The sequence below is a fragment of the Manacus candei genome, unplaced genomic scaffold (genome assembly GCF_025592945.1).
Source record: "Manacus candei isolate 608988 ecotype Guabito, Panama unplaced genomic scaffold, ASM2559294v1 h1tg000052l, whole genome shotgun sequence".
NCBI lineage: Eukaryota > Metazoa > Chordata > Aves > Passeriformes > Pipridae > Manacus > Manacus candei.
This window is the reverse complement of record NW_026138100.1, coordinates 1367278-1385385: the sequence shown is the minus strand read 5'-3', so window position 1 is coordinate 1385385 and position 18108 is coordinate 1367278. Positions and strand designations below refer to the sequence as shown.

The 18108-nt window shown below is 43.0% G+C and overlaps 1 protein-coding gene across 1 annotated transcript in view; it reads right to left on the bottom strand.

Annotated features, from left to right (window-relative positions):
- The window catches only part of EZR (ezrin), a 37273-nt gene extending 23639 nt beyond the window's left edge, over positions 1–13634 (bottom strand). Inside the window, exon 1 of the mRNA XM_051801568.1 lies at positions 13354–13634. Coding sequence (XP_051657528.1) covers positions 13354–13365 — 12 coding nt within the window. The 5' untranslated portion in view covers positions 13366–13634. The remainder of the gene's footprint in view (positions 1–13353) is intronic.
- Positions 13635–18108: the final 4474 nt, after the last annotated feature.

The following is an 18108-nucleotide window of genomic DNA, read 5'->3' as shown; positions in this document are numbered from 1 at the left end:
AACCCTTAAGTTCACTTGCATACTAAAATAGTTCAGTGAAACCATGAAGTTGTGTGAGTCATTTAAAAGAACATACCATTGATTTTCAGTGAATACATAAGATAAAGGGCAGTAAATACCAACTTTTACCCTTATACACAGGATAAACCGGTCCTTAACCATGTTGCTTATTATCATTAGGCAGTTCTAAATGCCTCAGACAATTCTCAAGAATGTTTTCTTCCTCTTTCCTAGGAGGGATAAAGACCAGTCTCTTAAATAGCAGGCTTACAAGTGCAAATGCTAGTGACATATCTTTCCAAGTGGTGGCAATTAGCAGTATCACAGTGGAGCACCCTAGGTAGACATGCCTTCTTTCTTCAGTCACTGGACATGTGGAAATTCCAGGCAAGTTGCTAGCTACAAGTAAGCAGATCAACCACATTTTAAGTGTTGTGCCTGCACAGCACATACTATGAGAAAGGGCACGCAGGGCTGTTAAGCTTTCTTACACATACACAAACAGACTATATGCATATGGACGCACTTGTGCTTCGGGAATACGGAAGTCTTAACAAATAAGAGAAAGCAGTGTTATTAATGATACTATTAAGAAAGCAGTAGTATTAAGCTTGCATCCTCACTTCTGCAGGTCTACTCTTCCGCCACACAAGCAAAAACTATTATTGGAATAAATAACAGACAAGCTTCTTGGCCCAGACCGCAATGCATCTGCATGGGCAAAGTAATCTCATTTTGACCTTAGCAACCAGAGCTGTTCAGAGACGCGCGTAGCGATTAAGTATCTGGTAATAGGAAAAACAACTTCATGTAGCAGCATCAGAAGGGCACTGAAACTGCTCTCTATTCTTCCACATTCCATTCAGTAGTGTTCATTGGTTCCAGGTCCAACAGCAAAACATATTAATGGAGTAACTGTAGTCCCAGCTACTGGAAACTATTTTCAGAAAATTTTCACCTTTATATAGGGAAAAAATTCCTACAGGCTCCAGAGCTCAGAGCTGACCTGCTAACACTTCAGTGTCTGCATTCTTGTCCTCCACAGGTTACTTAAATCAACAGATTCAATCAACAGTTCAGACACTGGGGAGAGGAGAAGACAACTCTGAGAGGGTAACTAGCATGAACTGCAGAAATATTAGTTCAATTTATTATATTGTTCTTTAGGACTTATGAACACCAACATGTCAAGAACACACTTGGAGCCAATTCTGTTTCTTCTCTGACAGAGAAATCTGCCTAATGGATCAAGCATCACCTAGTAACATATTTGATATTGTATGCCTAGTCTGTGTCATATGGGACCACAAATCTGAGCCATGTGAAGTTACAACCAAACAAGTTGTGCACCTACATTCTCCACAGCTTCGTTCAAAACAGGAAACAGTGTAAAGCAAATGATCAATTCTATTCTATTCACTGCTGCAGGATTGCCAAAGCACAACTTCCCTCCTAGTTGGGCTCAGCACCTTCATCTTGCTGGAACTACTGCAGGGACATGTATTCGGACCTTCTCATGTCAGGCCAAGGTCTTGAAAATGGGATGTGAGTGTGGTGGGATTAAGGGAGTAAGAAAACAAAGTTAAATATTCTCACAGTCCCTGGAAGACAGAGAGCACTTACACATTCACAAACAGCACCTAGTTAAGAACAAATAAGAAACTCTTTTGGAGTACAGGGCTGGAATTCAAAGATCTTGGTAGGTCTGAAAAATAGTTACAGGTGTTACACTTGGAGAGGGGAGAATGGACCAGAGGAGGAGATGAACAAAGTATAAGCTTGCAAACAATAGCTCCACAGCAGGACTGTAGACAAGGATGTGGTCTATCATAATCCCCAGAAAAATACCACATTTCCTGGTGTGATGTTATTACACAGAAGGGAAAATTACATTCTTGAATGTATTTGTCACCGGAAGCATTACAAAAGGTGACTATTCTGTTCTGCTTGCCTGATGACTTGCTAGTTGGAATGCTGTCACCCAAATTTGAATGCTTCTTTTGGAAGGGGGCAAGTTAACCAAGGAAAGTCTGCACTAATCTGCAGGTCAGGTGTTTCTGGGTTGGTTGTGGGTTGAGGTTTCTCATATTTGGGGGGTTTTTTTGTTTGTTCGTGGGGGTTTTGGTCATTTCAAATCCATTTGATTTTTTAAGCATGTCACTGATCTCTTACAAATGGGACCTGTCTAAAGCATGATGTGTTTATAGACAAGACAGTAACTTTTAAGCCCACATGGACAAAAACAGGGGGAAAAAATCCAAAAAACCATAAAACACACCAAAAACCCCCAGCCTCTTATTGCAAACTTGGTAACACGAGAAGACACAATAATTGCTAGAGTGGTAAGACATTAGGATACTATATAACCACCTCCATGCAGCCTTCAGACAACACAGGTTCAAGTCCTCTCCGGTGCTACATTTTTATGATTTAGAGGAACTTCAAGAAGCTAAAACAAGAAGGCAAATGACAGACCCACCGTTTACCTTCTGCGGGAAGGAGAATCTGTCTACTATGAGAGTGGGAAAGCGATGTACAGCAAAACACCGAAGAAAGCCTTTCACATGCTCCTCCCCTGCTCCCATGACAGCAGCTTTTGCACACTACCTGCCCAACACCTTGCATTTCAGAGAGGGCAGCAGCAGCACAGGGCAGCAGTCATGAGCCTCGCCTTGCACACTGCAGAACATAGTGTGCTGACAAGGAAGAAAACAGCCTCATCAGTTCACAAAACATGAATAGGGGATAGCCTCATTGGCATTCCCTTGGCTGACAAGGCAAGCTCATTGCACCCATTTGACTGACCCAGTTTGTCAGCATACCGTGTTAAATCAAAAAGACCCGGCTGTGAACTGAAAGATGAATTCCATTTCAGCTCTCATTGTGTTAAACATTGCTTCCTCATTGCAAATAAATGGGAACATTAAGTCACGTTCCAATGGAATTCCTCCAAGTCTAAGAAGCAGTTAGGTATTGCTGCATTTGCAGCACGTAAAATTAGAGCTGAGTAGGCTGGTCTTTGTTCCTTAAAACCTTGCTCACCTTCCCAGGAGAGGGACAAATACCACTGAGGGTAAATACAGTTGTAAATAATAATCTATAAGCTAGTAGTTACCTTAAAATTGTCCAGCATGATTGTTAGCCTTAACTACTAGTCAACTTTAAAGCAACAGCTCATACAACCATATTTTTGGGGGATACTAATCCTCAGTATTTAAAGAGCAATAACTATATCAGCTATACTTAACTGAAATTTTTTAAGTTTACTCAAGGCAATAGCAGCCCAAGTATTTGCTGCTCTCATGTATAGTGAAAGAGATTTACAACATCTTCCATAGCAGTTTTTCTGAAGAGAAATAAAGTACTTTGAGGGGAAGCCAAGAATATTTTTTCAATGAAATCTGAAAGCTATCTCCTGGATTAAGTGGAGTGGGGGGACTGATATGGGCAGGAAAACCTTGAATATCCAGATCTGGGGAGTCATCCAGAAATTCCAGTTTTCACAAAGCGGGTTGAATTTTCAGAATAAACATCCCCCTCCCTGCTGGCACACACAAACAGGTCACAAGAAACCCAAAAGAAGAGTTTGGTTTTGCAGCCAGGTCACTTTACTCTTCTTTGTAAGATAGCATGAAACCTTCCTTATAATTAAACATGAAGATAATACTAGAATGCAAATTCAAACTTTTTTTATGTTTAAATGTGCAGAAGATGCCATCCTAAATTACATGCCTATCTCAGTTCCCTTAATGAAAGCCTGATATCTCTTCTGTCAGCATGTAATAACTGCATAGTAGGCATCTGTGTGAAAAGTCAAGAAGCAGCCATGGCTGTAATTCAGTTTGTTATCTTAGGTCAAGCAATAATGCTCTGCATGTTAGAAGATCATGAATATTTCATGTAGGTGTGGCTAGCACAGGTGACACTGCATCTATGACAGCCCTGGCTCCTCAACGTCTAGGCCACAGTCAGACTTCAGCATTCTCCAGCTCTGGTCAGCTCTGTACAGTTAACAGTAGTTGCTCAGTTAAACAGTAAAACCAAGCGAGTACTCTTGACAGAGAAAAATCTTCACCCACTTAAGTTTCTCCCAACTTAAGTTCCTTCCTAACAAGCAAGATACACTATTCTGTCTAGAGTTCAGAAGAAGCTGAAAAACTGACAGAGGCCTTTTAAAAAATTTTAAATTCACATTTTTTTTAAAGGTAAAATTACCTAGGGACAGCCCTATGTTCTGGCAAGACAAAGCAATGCAGTGTAAGTCTGAAAGGCCCCAGGATATTGCCCTTGAACAAAGCCCCATCCTCTTTGTGAGCCCAGATGTTATTCATGCAAAACACTTGCCCTCACTCTACATGAGATGTAAGAATGGTTTACTTTGAACCCAGAGGATGCTAGGAAGAAGCAGCAGTATTTACGATGTTTCATTGAAATACATTAAGATTCACTTTAAAGACTCTCTGATGCTGCATAATACTCTATTAGCATTTTCAGAATATATGTGTACAAGCAGGAGTTGTTCTTTAGAGGAGGAACCCACAGCTAGTGACAACAGGCTCAACATAGCACCACTGCCTGGATGTGCCATTTGCCCTCAATGGATGTTAGGATGGATTTAGGAACACAGACTGCAGCAACAATAGGTCCTTTGTACATAAAGGATAAATACAGGGGGAAGCTAGAGGCCACTGGATCAAACTCCTTCATACACAGCCTGTTTTATCATGACAGCTGTTGCATCTAATTAAACATAATGAAGTTGCGAGACTAAGGCTTTACACATGAAGTTTAAAGCAAGCCCCACAACCAATCCACAAATAAGGTTTATCTCAAGATGTTGCTCAGAATCCAGAATGAATCAGATCTTTTGCTATTTTCCATCAGAAACAACAGCATGGGGCCAAGTGCAGATAATACAGAGGTTTGAGATCTCAAATTTTAATATAATTTCAGAGCCTTCTAAATGATTTAACATCTCTAATATTCACACATCAGCTACTAAGGCAATCCCCTCAAGGGAAAATAAAAACCAACTTGAATGTCTTATAGTCTTGATCCAAAACACAAACATCATTTCCTATCTCTGCTTGGCTTTTTCACTTGGAAGCAAGAGGCATACAACGATTTCTGCAAAAGCTGAACTCCACAGTACCAAGTCACAACAAGCAGGGGCAGGGTCTGAAGGCATGAATAATGCAAATAAAAGCTATAATAACCTCAGAGCTTTCCCTGAATCCAAGCACCAATACTGGTGTCTTTTATTCCAATGCTTATGCAGAGATGTGTTCTAGAGGACAATGTGCATGGAAAACCCTAAGCCATTACAAAGAGCCAAATGTCTGATGGCTACTCACCTGGAGCCCAGGCAACAACACACTGTCAGCACACAGCACTCAACACTTTCAATAGATCCTGTATGAACAGTCCTAGCACAAGGCTGTTCTTCTGGGGTGGAAGAGTAGCACGTTACATTGGAGCAGGGTGGGCTGTCTGAACACAAAGAACATCTATGACTTACTCTTTCACAGGACTATGACCTGAGACTTAAAGGCATACAACATACAACTGTTGAAGAAATGTTCTCAGTAACCATACTCTTTACCAATGGAGACATTACAGGATGCAAAGCAGTATTTTCATCAGATGTGATCTGGAAGAAGCTCAAGGATGTTCAAATAATTACCATGCAAGCATCGACTAAGCTAACTAGGACTTCTCAGTTTGGAAGAAAATTAACTGAGGTTAGGACATAGAAGCATATGAATTCATGAGTTCCACAAACAGGGTAGAGAAGGAATGTATATTCATTGCTCTACCAACAGAATAACTACAGGGCATCAACCCCATGAACAAGAAAAAAAAAATAAAATCAAATAGCACTCTAGCAAGGAGTTTTGTAGATAACTTTTCAAACAACGTGAAGGTTATCTAGGACAGCCTTTGTTAAAGCATACTGTGAATGCTGGAGTTCACATGGTTTCAAGGGGAGACTGGACAAGTTCACAGAAATCCATTTAGTAACTCATTATATAGGACCTTTCAACCTCCAATACTTCAGAGGAAAGCAATAGTGCGTATCTTTGAAATACTCTTCCTCAGGCATCAGCTTCTGGCCAACATCAGAGGTGTAATACTAGGCTACAAGGGCTTTCTGCCTGACCTACAAGGGCAGCCATGTTCTTATAAACATCAAAGCACAGAAGGAAAACGAACTCCACTTACTCAAGGAGAAATAGCAGTGTAACAAGTCACACAAGGCCCGGTAATGATGTATGTTCTTTTTGCATTCTAGATACAAATCCATTTGTCAGAGTGGGAGTTTTTTGGTTTGATATCCCACCCTTCTGTTTCACCTAATCCAGATCAGCCTCTTTCATTTTACCTCATGGACTTCAGTGGAGCATACCACATGGCATTTGTGAAATTTATGAGTGGGATTATGTGATGTGATCACCTCTGATAGTTTGATAACCTGATCTATGTGAAATACACTACAGTGCTTCCACTTCCCAATGAGGTATTTCAAATAGTATGCAACAGGTACTATTTGCTCCCAGATAAAAGTAGGGCATCGCAAGTCCTGGAATGTCACCTACGCACCAGGATATTGCTCTTGAGAAGTTACAGATCATAAAGGAAAAGCAATTGCAAGGATCAGCAAAATATCCCTTCCTAGCCCCCAAAATAGTTTAAGGGCTTCTGAGATGCAACTCTTCACAGGCCCCTCAACCTAGAAGTGTGACGGCAAACAAATATACCCCAGTGGTTCCCAAAGTCCCTGAGCATAGTGGGGGTAGAAAAAGTACTTTTCAAGAGTTTGCCTGCACAGCTGTGTCAGTTGTTAAGGAGGAAAAACTATTCTCTCCCACACTGAGATCACCTAATATCAATTACGCAAATCCATGGACCAATTAACACCACTGTGCACAATCGCTTATCTCTACAAAAACAAAAAGTTAAGCAAGCTAAGTGTATTCAAACTAGGTATTAAAGAATAACTTTAGCTCCCTCAAATAACTCTGAAGCCCAGATCTTACAGTACAGATTTTGAAGTCACCTACTGGGTTACACAGGCTACATTCAGGTGCCTGGGTACAAAGGGCAAAATTCTTTAATCCCTAATTCTTCAGGTAGCAGGCAGCTCACAGAGCTGCTCCTTGCATCTGCAGAGCAGTGGTCTCTTGGTAGAACTGAGCTGCTCTAGGGCCATTTCATAACCCTGCTCAAATTCGTCAATTGGACTGCCATCCACTCACACCCCCAGAAAATCCTTTTCTCACACACATTTCACACCGAGGTTAGAACACAGACATTTTCATGCAAGAACAAGGGAGGAAGAGATGGTGATAGTGACACTTGAGTTTTACACAACAGTTACAGCACTTGTTCGTGACAGAGAGGGAGAACTAAATGCACACAAACCCTCTCTCAAACAGGGCAATCCCACACTCCCTTCCCAAAGGTAGCAGAAGGCTACAGGCCTTGTATAGGGGTGCCAGTACCTCTTCTACTGAGCCTACACAGCAGGTAGCCGAACACAATTCCGTGGTCTTCAAGCAACAGTTTCTCTTGCTTACTCGACTAGAAGTCCTGCACATTAATTCTTAGACTCTGGATTTCTACTTTAATTGACGGCTGTTAGTATCAGGTGCTCATCAGCCCCAGCTGAGCACATGGCTGCTACTCACACTCTCTCATAGAATGAGAGGAGCTACAGGGAAGGCAGGTAAATTTCCCCCACAATGAAGAAGAAACTAGAAAGGAAACAAAATCTGGATCTGAACAGATGAGCAATATGGAGGCAATATGGTTAGCTTGTTACACTGGGCTACACCTTGTTTCCAGCCTCATGTAGCAACAATTTTCGCTGTTCAGTAAAAGCCAGAGATTTCTGTTGCTTCTGCAAAGAGGGTACTTCTTGGCTTACAGGCTAAATGTTATCCATGGTAGAAACCAGGCTTCAAAGCAAGCACACAACGCAACGCAGCTAAAGTACATTACTTAACACAGTGTGCAGTGTGGTTCAGTGATCTTGGGCAGCATTGCCTTCCATCAAGGTCAATCGAGTGATTATGGGATTTACAGTGCGCAAAAAGCTCTTTGGGCACAGTGTGCCAAACAAGAACTACACTGATGTGGGAATCTTCAGTGGTCATCAAGAAGTCTTATTCTCAAAAAGTCCTGACATAACTACGGCTTTTTTCAGGGACAGAGGAAGATGCTCATGTGGGTGGAGGGAGGGAGCAGAACAGGAAGGCTTATCTTCCCCCTTTGCCCTTTAAGAAGGCTAAGAAATTCTTTAAGTAGTGACTAACATAACACTTAACACCCTTGATTTCTGTGCAGCAGCTAACACCCCAGAACAAACAGCCCTCGGAAATGCTTACTCAGATCATGCAGTAAATAAGGGTTTTGGCAAAACTGTGAACTCATTCTTTTAAAAGTTTAGTCATCTGTCAACTACTCCCTAAATTTACTACTCAGAATCCTCCACCTTTCTTTTGCAGCAGTGAGTGGGAGTTCTTACATTTGGCAAATGGAAGCTTCCTTAGGTTTCCATTTAGCACCAAAGTGAGCATACATCTCTTGGCATTAAGTACACCACACACTGTATCACCAATGTCCTGCAATTCATGCTTACAAGGGTAATATTTTATTCTTGACTAAATCTATAGCTGTCCATAAGTTAAGAGTATTTTAATTAATTATGAGCACTTAAGGATATGAAAAGTATTTTTACTTCAGTCCAGTTATAGCAATCTGCTGTGAAGAGCACTAAGATCAAACCACTAGATGTAGTTAGAAGACACAGTCAAGAATAAATTGGGAACAATTATTAATTGTTTATATTTAGAAATAAATTCCTGTCACTACACTTATATATTTTTTAGGCTGACTTATTGAAAACTTGTTGAATTTTAATGTCATATCTGCTCACAGACAGATAAAGGTTTGGCAGAAGGCTTGCACGCTGCCTTGAAGTTCTTTTTTCAGAATACATGCATATTCAACATCAAATAGGTATGGAGGGCTTGTCTAACCACTTCATGCCTAGCACACACTAGCACATGATTAACAACACAGTTGGGAAAACCCTTTTGAGACATCAGTGCCAGTTCCCCACTCCTACAGGCAGCAGCATTAAACTGTGCCCTTGTCAAATTTTATCTTAAGGGATGTTAGGTCTTGGAATAGTCTTTGAATATGATCAACAAGGAAGGAGAAAAAAAATCTTACCCACCCACAAAAAAAACCACCACACACACTTAACTGCTTTAAGGTTTTAAAGTCCCTTAAATCACAAATTCCACTTAAAGCAATTCTTCCTCCTCTTTGGCATTTGAACCCCTTGCATTTTACACAGGTGAAGGAAGAGGTAACTCCTTGAATTCTACCAGGCTAAACTAGCTAAGTACCCTGTTATCGTGAGAGGCTTTCTACTCCTGATCATCCTAAAATCCTTCCCTAGGTTCTGCTTTGAATCTTTCTCTCCTGGACACAGACAAATGTAACCTACATTCAAGGAAAGATCTCACTAGTGCATTCTATTAATGCTTTCTGCTAGAGACACCCTATGCATTGCAGATGACACAGACAATAGAACAGTCATTCTACCACTGACTAATCCATCTCCTTCTACACTATTTAGTGAGGGACCTTCTTTCCCCACCCCTCCAAGTTTAACTGTTGCAGTGGGACTTTATTACCCTGTCCTTCAATCGCCTTTACATATTGGCCCTCTGCATCAATAACACCTCCCCCTCAACAGCATGGCATTACTGGATTTCATTACTATGCTCTGCTTTCTGAACACAGGCCCTTAATAAAAGTGTTAAAAAAAAAAAGGTGCCTCAGATTATTCACTTATATTTTGTCTTTAGCACCAGAAGGTGTTAGACTGCATTTACTGCTGTCTTCTCTTAACGCAGTTTTACATACATGCATACAAGTATTAAAAGTTCTTGTGTGACACTACATCAATCAAATGCTCTGCTGCAAAGCTCACTCAATTTCTTGTGAAGTTTTAAGTTTTTTTTCCCCCAAGAGGAAACAAAACAAAAACAAACAAAAAAAATAGGAAAAAAAAAAAGAAAAAATCCACCCTCAATAAAGTAATCAAGAATGCTCAGAGGTCAGATCAAATTAACAGCTCTATAGACCAGAGATCACATTTCCTCCTCCTTCGGTAAGTACTGTTCATTAGCCCGCAGCCATGCTGTTCTAACCACAATTTATTGGATTGGTTTGTTTTACAAAAGGATATATTTCACTTAAAACACCATCCATTCAATGAGTCAAACAGAAATAAACTAGCACCACGAATCTAGGAAAAATGCAGAGAGCACACAGACACTCCAGTAATGAAAAGATGCAAGGCTGAGCAAATAAGTTTATTCAGCATTTCACTTGTTTCCCGATAACATTGCAAGATTTGGATTAGACAGCATTCTTTGCATTTCCTTACATAATAATTCACTACCTGTAAAATCTATTGAACCTCTGTGCAGGCTAGGTGGAAATCATGTATCTGAACTGCTCATGAACTCCTAGCCATAAACCCTTATGAAGTGGGTACAAGTTATATATTTACAGCTTATCTTGGAGAGATTTTGTTACTTTGTAACTGTTACACATGGCACAATGTCTGTGTTAAATTATATATTAACATGTGTCTATATTAACAAATATACTCATTTCAGAATTATTTTCAGGACTGTTACTAAAATTTATTTTGAGCATGGTAAGCATGCATCAGATACAACTAATTGTGATCAAATGTTACCGCAGAGTTGGGAATGCAGCTGGCCTTCTGGCACTTCACTTTGGTATATAATTAAAATATAAAATCACTATCGTTCTAGTGTTAATGGACTTACTATTTGTTTATGGTGAAATAATAACTTACAAACATGACCCGTAAGCTCTGTGTGTGCATGTATAATTTTTGTTAAAAAAATAGTTTCATATAAAGGTTTAGCCTAGTGGGTTGGGGGGGGGGGAGCAGAGAGGAGGAGGTGTTGCCAAAATTCTGCTTTCTGTCATCTAAACCTTTACTTGTAAACAACTGATGACCAGTGTGTCAGACTTCACACACAGCAGCATGAAGTCTGCCAAGCAACATCTTATTTACGTATGCCATGCAGGCAAGACACATGCAAACAAGCACAGGTAATAAATATTTAGCACCTATGTCAAATACCCATCAAAAACTAAAACTGGTTCCCAAGAGGTCATGCTATCATTCCTCACACATGCCAAAGGCTGTTGTCACATTTGTCCTGAACACAGTTCTGTCTCTGGAGTGACAGCTTTACATCCTCTCTCCATGCAAACTGACACAAATCCTATTTAGCTGTATTAAGATCAAATGAGCTGAGTTGGGAAGCATCCAAATCCAGTCTCAGTCTGAAGCAGTCAGACCAAACAGTGTTTTACTAAAATAACCTCTACAAAATTCCTCTTTTTCGTTTACAGTACGGTATCAGTTAGCCCTACTGAACAACAGATTAAACAATAATAAAAAAACCCTTATATTGTGCAAACTATTGACACAGTCTTGTCCATAAATCCCAGCCAGTAGGTCACGTCTCAGAAATCATTAGACTACCATTGTCTTCCCCAGTGGAAGGTGATCTACACCATCCACCTTTGTTATTCAGTGGCTAGTCAGCCAAGACACAAAGAAAAATCACCATCTATGAGGGAATACAAATAAAGCCATGCCAAGCAAAAAGATAAACACAGCTGTATTATTTTTTTAAGAGATTAAAGAGTTTTTCTACACCTATCCACGGCTTCCAGTGCGACTTAGTCCTAAACCAGGATTTCAGATTATTCTAACCAGGATATTTCGAGAAAGCACTCTGTAATTAGCAAACAACTAATAAGGTAGAGAGAGATTATTCACACACAACCTTTTATATCAATGCTTTGTAAATTATGTATTTGCTTCCCCAGTTACAGAAGGGTCCTTTCAGTATGCATTATTATATGTAGCAATATATCACCTCCTACTGATGAAATACAGGGAGACTGAAGATTTTTCAGTTCTCAGAAGGACTGAACACCATTTGGTGTGGGGTTTTTTTTGTAGGTTTACAGAAACTGCAATGTAAGTTAACCTAAGGACTTTAGGGAAAAAAAGAAAAAAAAAAGAAAAAAAAAAAGTTCAACTAACTTCAGTGTTACAGTGGTAAACCATGAATTGCTTATTACCTCAAAGATAAGCTTGTTTACTCTTATTTCATATTTCATTTATGTGAGCTCATACATAAGTCTTTCACTGCATTGCATTTTAAGAAATATTGCCTCTACTGAAAACAGATAGTGATAGTAAGAACAATCTGCTCTGATTATGCTCTTCAAAGTTCAAAAGTGCGTCTGGTCCAATGACTGCTCAAAGCTCCGCGTTAGGCAGTTGGTTCCCCAAGGGAGTTATCGTTTCTAACTGGCACAGTAGCAGCAGACTTTAAAATAAAACAAGCAAAAAACCGTCTAGAAGGCCGGAGGGGGGAGGCGGCGAGCAGGTGGTGGTGTCAACAGAAAGAAGGGGCAACGAAAAAGACAAGTCCGTACAATAAAAAAAAGGGGGGGGGGAAGAGAGAAACAGACATAAAAGAAGAAATAGATATTTGACAATGACTGGTAGAGACCTCTGTGAAGAACTGCATTAGGAGCCCCTGGCGTTTAGGTTTTAGATAACAAAACATGGAGGAAACAAGGTTTCTCCTATATGTACAGGCGGAGACACATTTCCTGTAGAGAAATGCACAAGCCACGCGCACAGTAAATGGAAGCCAGCGAAGTTTTGCCACCCTCTCGTTAAGCGGGAGTGTGATGAAAGGTCCTCTTTTGAGAGTTGCTAGGGAGCTCTGTGCGTTACAGAAGCGTTACGGCAGCGTTACAGAAGACGGAGCAATCCACTGCCTGATTCTGTAGAGCACAGCTCCCGAAACTCCATCCTCCCCAGTTCCCGGCGGCAGGACGGCCAGGCACCCCTCCGTCCTACCCACGGCCCATTGCCCGCAGCGCCCCATGGCAGCCGCGCTGGCGACTCCTCCTGCTGAGAGCAGTCGCTGATGTGGCTCCGGAGCGCGGTGCCCGCCGCTCCCTCCCGGCGCCAAGGAGAACTTCCGCGGGCGCTCCAGCCGAAACGCCCCGTCCCGGCACCGGGAGCGGGGACCTGGACTCAGCTCTTCCAGCCCGGCAAAAGCTCACGCCGCGGCACCCAGAGGTGCTCAGCCCTCCAGGATATTAAAATAAATATCGGGCAGCCCCGAACGCCCAGGGCCGGCCGGGCGGGCGGGCCCCGGGACGGCCCCGCGGGGCGCCTCCCACCCGCGCCCCACTCACCGGCTTCGGCATTTTGGGGGCTGCTTGTGCTGCTCCTACTCCCGAGACGAACGTTCATGCAGCGACTGCCTCGCCTCAGCCGAGCACCCCGCGCGGAGGAGGAACAGGAGGAGGAGGCGGAGGTGGAAGAAGCCGCTCCCGGCCACGGCAGCAGCGCAACCCGCGAGTGCGGCGGCGGCCGCCCGGCGGCGGGTTAAGTACGGCAGGTGGGGCCCGGCGGTGACTCACCGCCGCCGGCCATTGCCCGCCGCTCCCCCCGGCGCCTTCCGAGCGCGGCACCGGCCTCGCCCCGCCGCCGGGCACCCCCGCCGGCCTCGCCGCGACGCCCCCAGGGCACAGGGGGCACCGCGGTCGGGAACCTCCGGCCACCCCCGGACCCCGCGGGGTGAGAGGCGGGCGGGGCTGCCCGCGAACCGGCGGGCAACAGGTGCCGGGGGGCGGGGGCGGCACCGCCCCGACAGCCCGCCGGGCACGGCCGAGGCGCGGCGGGGCCTTCCTGCGCCGCTCCTTCTCCGTCTGCCTCCGGACCCCGCGGGGAGACCCTCGCCCCGCCGCCCTGCCCACTGCACACCGTGCCCACTGCGCTGTGGCCGCGCCCGCACCTGCCGCCAGCCGCACCGGGGCCAGCGGCGTGGCCGGCGCTTCCCAGGCCGGGAAAGTGCCCGCTTAGGAGAGGACCCGGAGGGACGGCTGCTTTGCGTGGGCTCACCGAGTCCCCCGCTGCCCCGGCCTCCATCCAGCCCGGGAAAGGGAGAATGAGTTCCATGTTTCTGTAATTGTGGGCACAGACGCTGGTCTGTAATAGTCGCTGTGTTTCTTGATGTGCGAGGTCGGAAAACATGATTAGTTAACAAAACACAGGGTTGCTTTCTGTGTAAGTGCATTTTCAGCAAAACAGAAAACCAAAAATCCATCTAAGCTCAGAAATAATAAAGCAAAGAGTATCCTTCAGTTGGTTCTGACTTTTCATAAAGCCAAAAAAAGTTCATGTAAGTAGCCTAACAATCTATAGGCATACAAAGATGACAAAGTCCGTGTGTCTGCCCCTCGTTCCTTCTCCCTCCTCCCCCATGAATGCAATGCACTCCTGCAGATGGTGTCTGCCAGGAGCTGCTGGCCTCCCACAGCATCTCCTTGCTTGGCTGGTCACAAGAGCACATTGTATTTACATAGTCATGGGCAACGGCCTGTAGGACACAGCTCTTCCGCTGTGCCGGCAATGGCATGTAGTTGAGCTGTAAGACTGAGGAAATCACACAGCCTGTACCCAAGCTGCTGTCTGCAACATCCCACTTCAACCAGTGTCTGTCTGTCTGGTCAGAAAACGCATAGGACAGGAACAGGGAGGCACAGAACAAGGAGAACAACAACCCACTTAATGGAAAGTACATAGGGCAGGAGAGAGCCTGGGAAATATCAAGGGATGGGAACAAAAAGGACAGCCCTAACCATACAGGTCCTGCTTTGGCAGAAATCCAAATGATGTCTTCCCTCACAGAGTCCACCAAACAGCAATTGGTTGTGTCACATTAAAAGAAGCATTACTGTGTCAGGTCTGTGAGAGAAAGGGGAGGGGAGTTGAGTTGAAGGCTGAGAGAATTCACGGTTATATTCCTTTCCTGTTGCATGATCCTTTGGGATTAGAGGAGGCTTTACCATGAAAACAGACCCATGGGGGTGGCAGCTTGCAACAGCAGGTGAGAAGAAATAGTCTAAGCTGAATAGCTTCCAAGAAAAGGGCCATGGGATCAAACATCCTTGGGAAACAGGTATGGCCTCCATTTTCAGATGAAACAATATCACTGAGAATTACTTGGATCAAGTTAATTTAACAAAATATGTTGACATTTGCCTGGATCAGGTTATTTAACAAAAGTGTGATTTGTGAGGAGGCTTTCTATGCTCTTCTGTTAAGCAATAATTTTATGGTGGGAATCATGCCTTATTCAGTAGGATGACCCTGGAAACAAACCAGACCAGATTATCAGAGTGTTTTGGATAGGCTGCCAAGCACAAGGAACAACTGTTCCAAGTAAGAAATGCTGTAAGAACCCAGCTTTTACAGCTTGCACTCAGACCTCCGAGTGGCACTCATGGATTTTTTTGGGGGGTGGAAAAGGATAGAGATGAGATATTTTCATTCCATAGTCTTAAAATACAGATTTTGGCCATGACTGGAAAAAGAAAAGACAAAACAAGTGCGTGTGTCTGCATATCCCTGAAACAGAGCATTACACAGATCTAAGGGCAAGCCAATTTCCATTCTGTGAGATTTCCATTCCCAAAGTCCTCTTCTGAGTCCATAGCTCAACATGGGATCAGAGACCATCACCCTGAGGCTTCATGTTGAAGAAACTCCATGTCAGAGAGATGTCTCATTTAATAAATCATAATTTCTTCAATCAGTAAGGTAAGTATTTGTTTCCATATGCTAGTTACATGTCCAAGCTTAAACCCCTGGTTTTGGTTTGGTTAGTTGTTTTTTTTTAAACACTTACCATTGCTTCATAACCACACAGACCTAGGGGCAAAAGGAATTCAGGTGACTAATAATTAAGTATGGCAACATACAGTCTCTAGGTTCCTGTTTGCCACAGCACATTACCTTGTGCCATTCTCCCACAATCACCTGCAATACCTGGGAAAAGGTAGATACCTCAATGGCATCCATAACTATCAGCTTACCCAACACCGCTCCACCCAAAACCAGCCACTGTGAACATATTGATCTTGCACAGGAAGAATTGTCTTCAGTGGAAGGAACCAGAACAACTGCCAGCTTGGAATATGTGTTAGACACCTATCGCCTCCTTCTTGGGCTTTCCTTCTTGGCGCCTTCCTTTATATTTCTCTTTCCACCTCTGCCCTAGAAAGACGGGAAGGTATATTATGCAAGCCCCTTCTTCCCTTTTATAGAGAAGCACACTCATCCTTTGCAGATGCAAATCAATCCAGTTGCCCTCTTCTCCAGAGTGGGGGTAAGATGCCTCAGTTCTCTGTTTTTTCTGAGAGTGTCCTGAAAATCAATATAGTGAATTTTGGGAGCATGGCCACCATGTGTAATACCAATAAGCATTGTCTAAGAATGCCTACAGACTGAATCCCTTTTGGAGTCTGTATAAGGGAATATTGGAGAAGGAGTGAAGTAAGTGCAAAACAACTAACCCACATCAAGACATCCTGAGGCAGAAATATAAACATAAAAAACCCAGATACAAATGTGCAATCTGGGGAAATTTCCACATGAAAACTTTATGGAACTTGGTTACTTCTAGATTTAGGCATTAGCTAAGCAAGAGACAGCTTTTATATCTACCCGAACTACATCATCTTCAGTCAGACCTCAGAATTAAGCATAAGACCCAAATCAAAATGAAGCCTTTAAATTACAGGATTAAGATCTGCTCTGATCCAGCACTTACTCTTAACCTGCTTTATTAAGAGGATAGCATTACTAACCTTTTACAGGAATTAATAAGGCAGAGGAGGTGATGAAAGAATCCCGATTGCTCAGCAGGTCAGCAGCAGAACCCAGTTTCTGTCTTCCTCCCTGTAACAGTTCCTGTACCTTACTGACCCCTAATCAAGCTGTGTCATCCTCAGCAAGCCTGCCTTCCTTGTTTTAGAGAGAAGACCCATTTAATTTTCCTGTTCTACTTTAATCTGTAATAACATTTCAATTTGATGTGAATAATTTATGAAGTCCAAGTATTTGCCTGAATTTTCTCAAGCAAGTCCACTATGAAGTGGCTTTTGCTTAACAGGCTTTGTGCCAGCCAATTTTTAGTCACCATAAAATTTCCTAAGCTAGATCATCCTGGAACTGGGAAACATGGAATCTTGTGCCTTAAATTCCCATTCTTGTCACTCACAAAAAATCAATAGTCTCAGTAAGAGACAGACCTGAACTCCCTGTTTCTCCATACAGAAAGCTTCATCCAGGTTTGGCGAGGCATAGCTGGAAGAGTTTTGCAGCATCTTTGGTGGTTTTGTTTGCAGATTTACTCCAAGGATTTTTTACTAACTGAAAATCTACAGTAGTATAGCAGTTAAAAGAAAGGACATTCATTATAGTAGTTAATGGAAAGGATGCCATGTTCTGAGACGTATAGATTTAAGGAGATTTGCTCTCATCTAGGTCAAGACTCTTTTGTCTGATTTTCTTTGTCAATTGGAAGAGTTGTAGAAGGAAAAAGAACCATATGATATTACAGACAAGAGCTTCCTTTTCATTGTGCATAACTAGATAAACAGCTTATTCCCCACTGCACTTTCTGAAATTTTGGCAATATAATTCCCAAAATGTCAGACTTCAGGAAGAGTGACCAAGGACCTGGCAAGTTGTATTTCTGTCTGTACTGAGAGCTGCTTCCTCACTACCCACACTGAGCTTATTGAACCCAATGAATTCAGGTCATGGGGGACCAGCATCTGTTGACAAACCACTCTCAAAACATTCTCTGGGTTTCCTATGAAGGGGTAAAAGAGCACAAAGCTTGTGCCTCATTTTCCTTGTTCCTAAATGAGAAGCTGCTGCCAAGTTCAGTTGTTTGTTGTTGGTTTGGGGTTTTTTTAGTTTTTTCTTTCAGTAAGCATGGATTCCCACAAAGTTGTTTTTTTTTCTGTACCAACAAATGGCTAGGTGCAGTCAGGCCTGGAAATAAACCTCATTACACGATCCAATGGTTACATGCTGGGAGACCCTTATCTTTACAATCATTCTGTTTTCCAGCAGCACCCCCAAGCAGTCCTTGG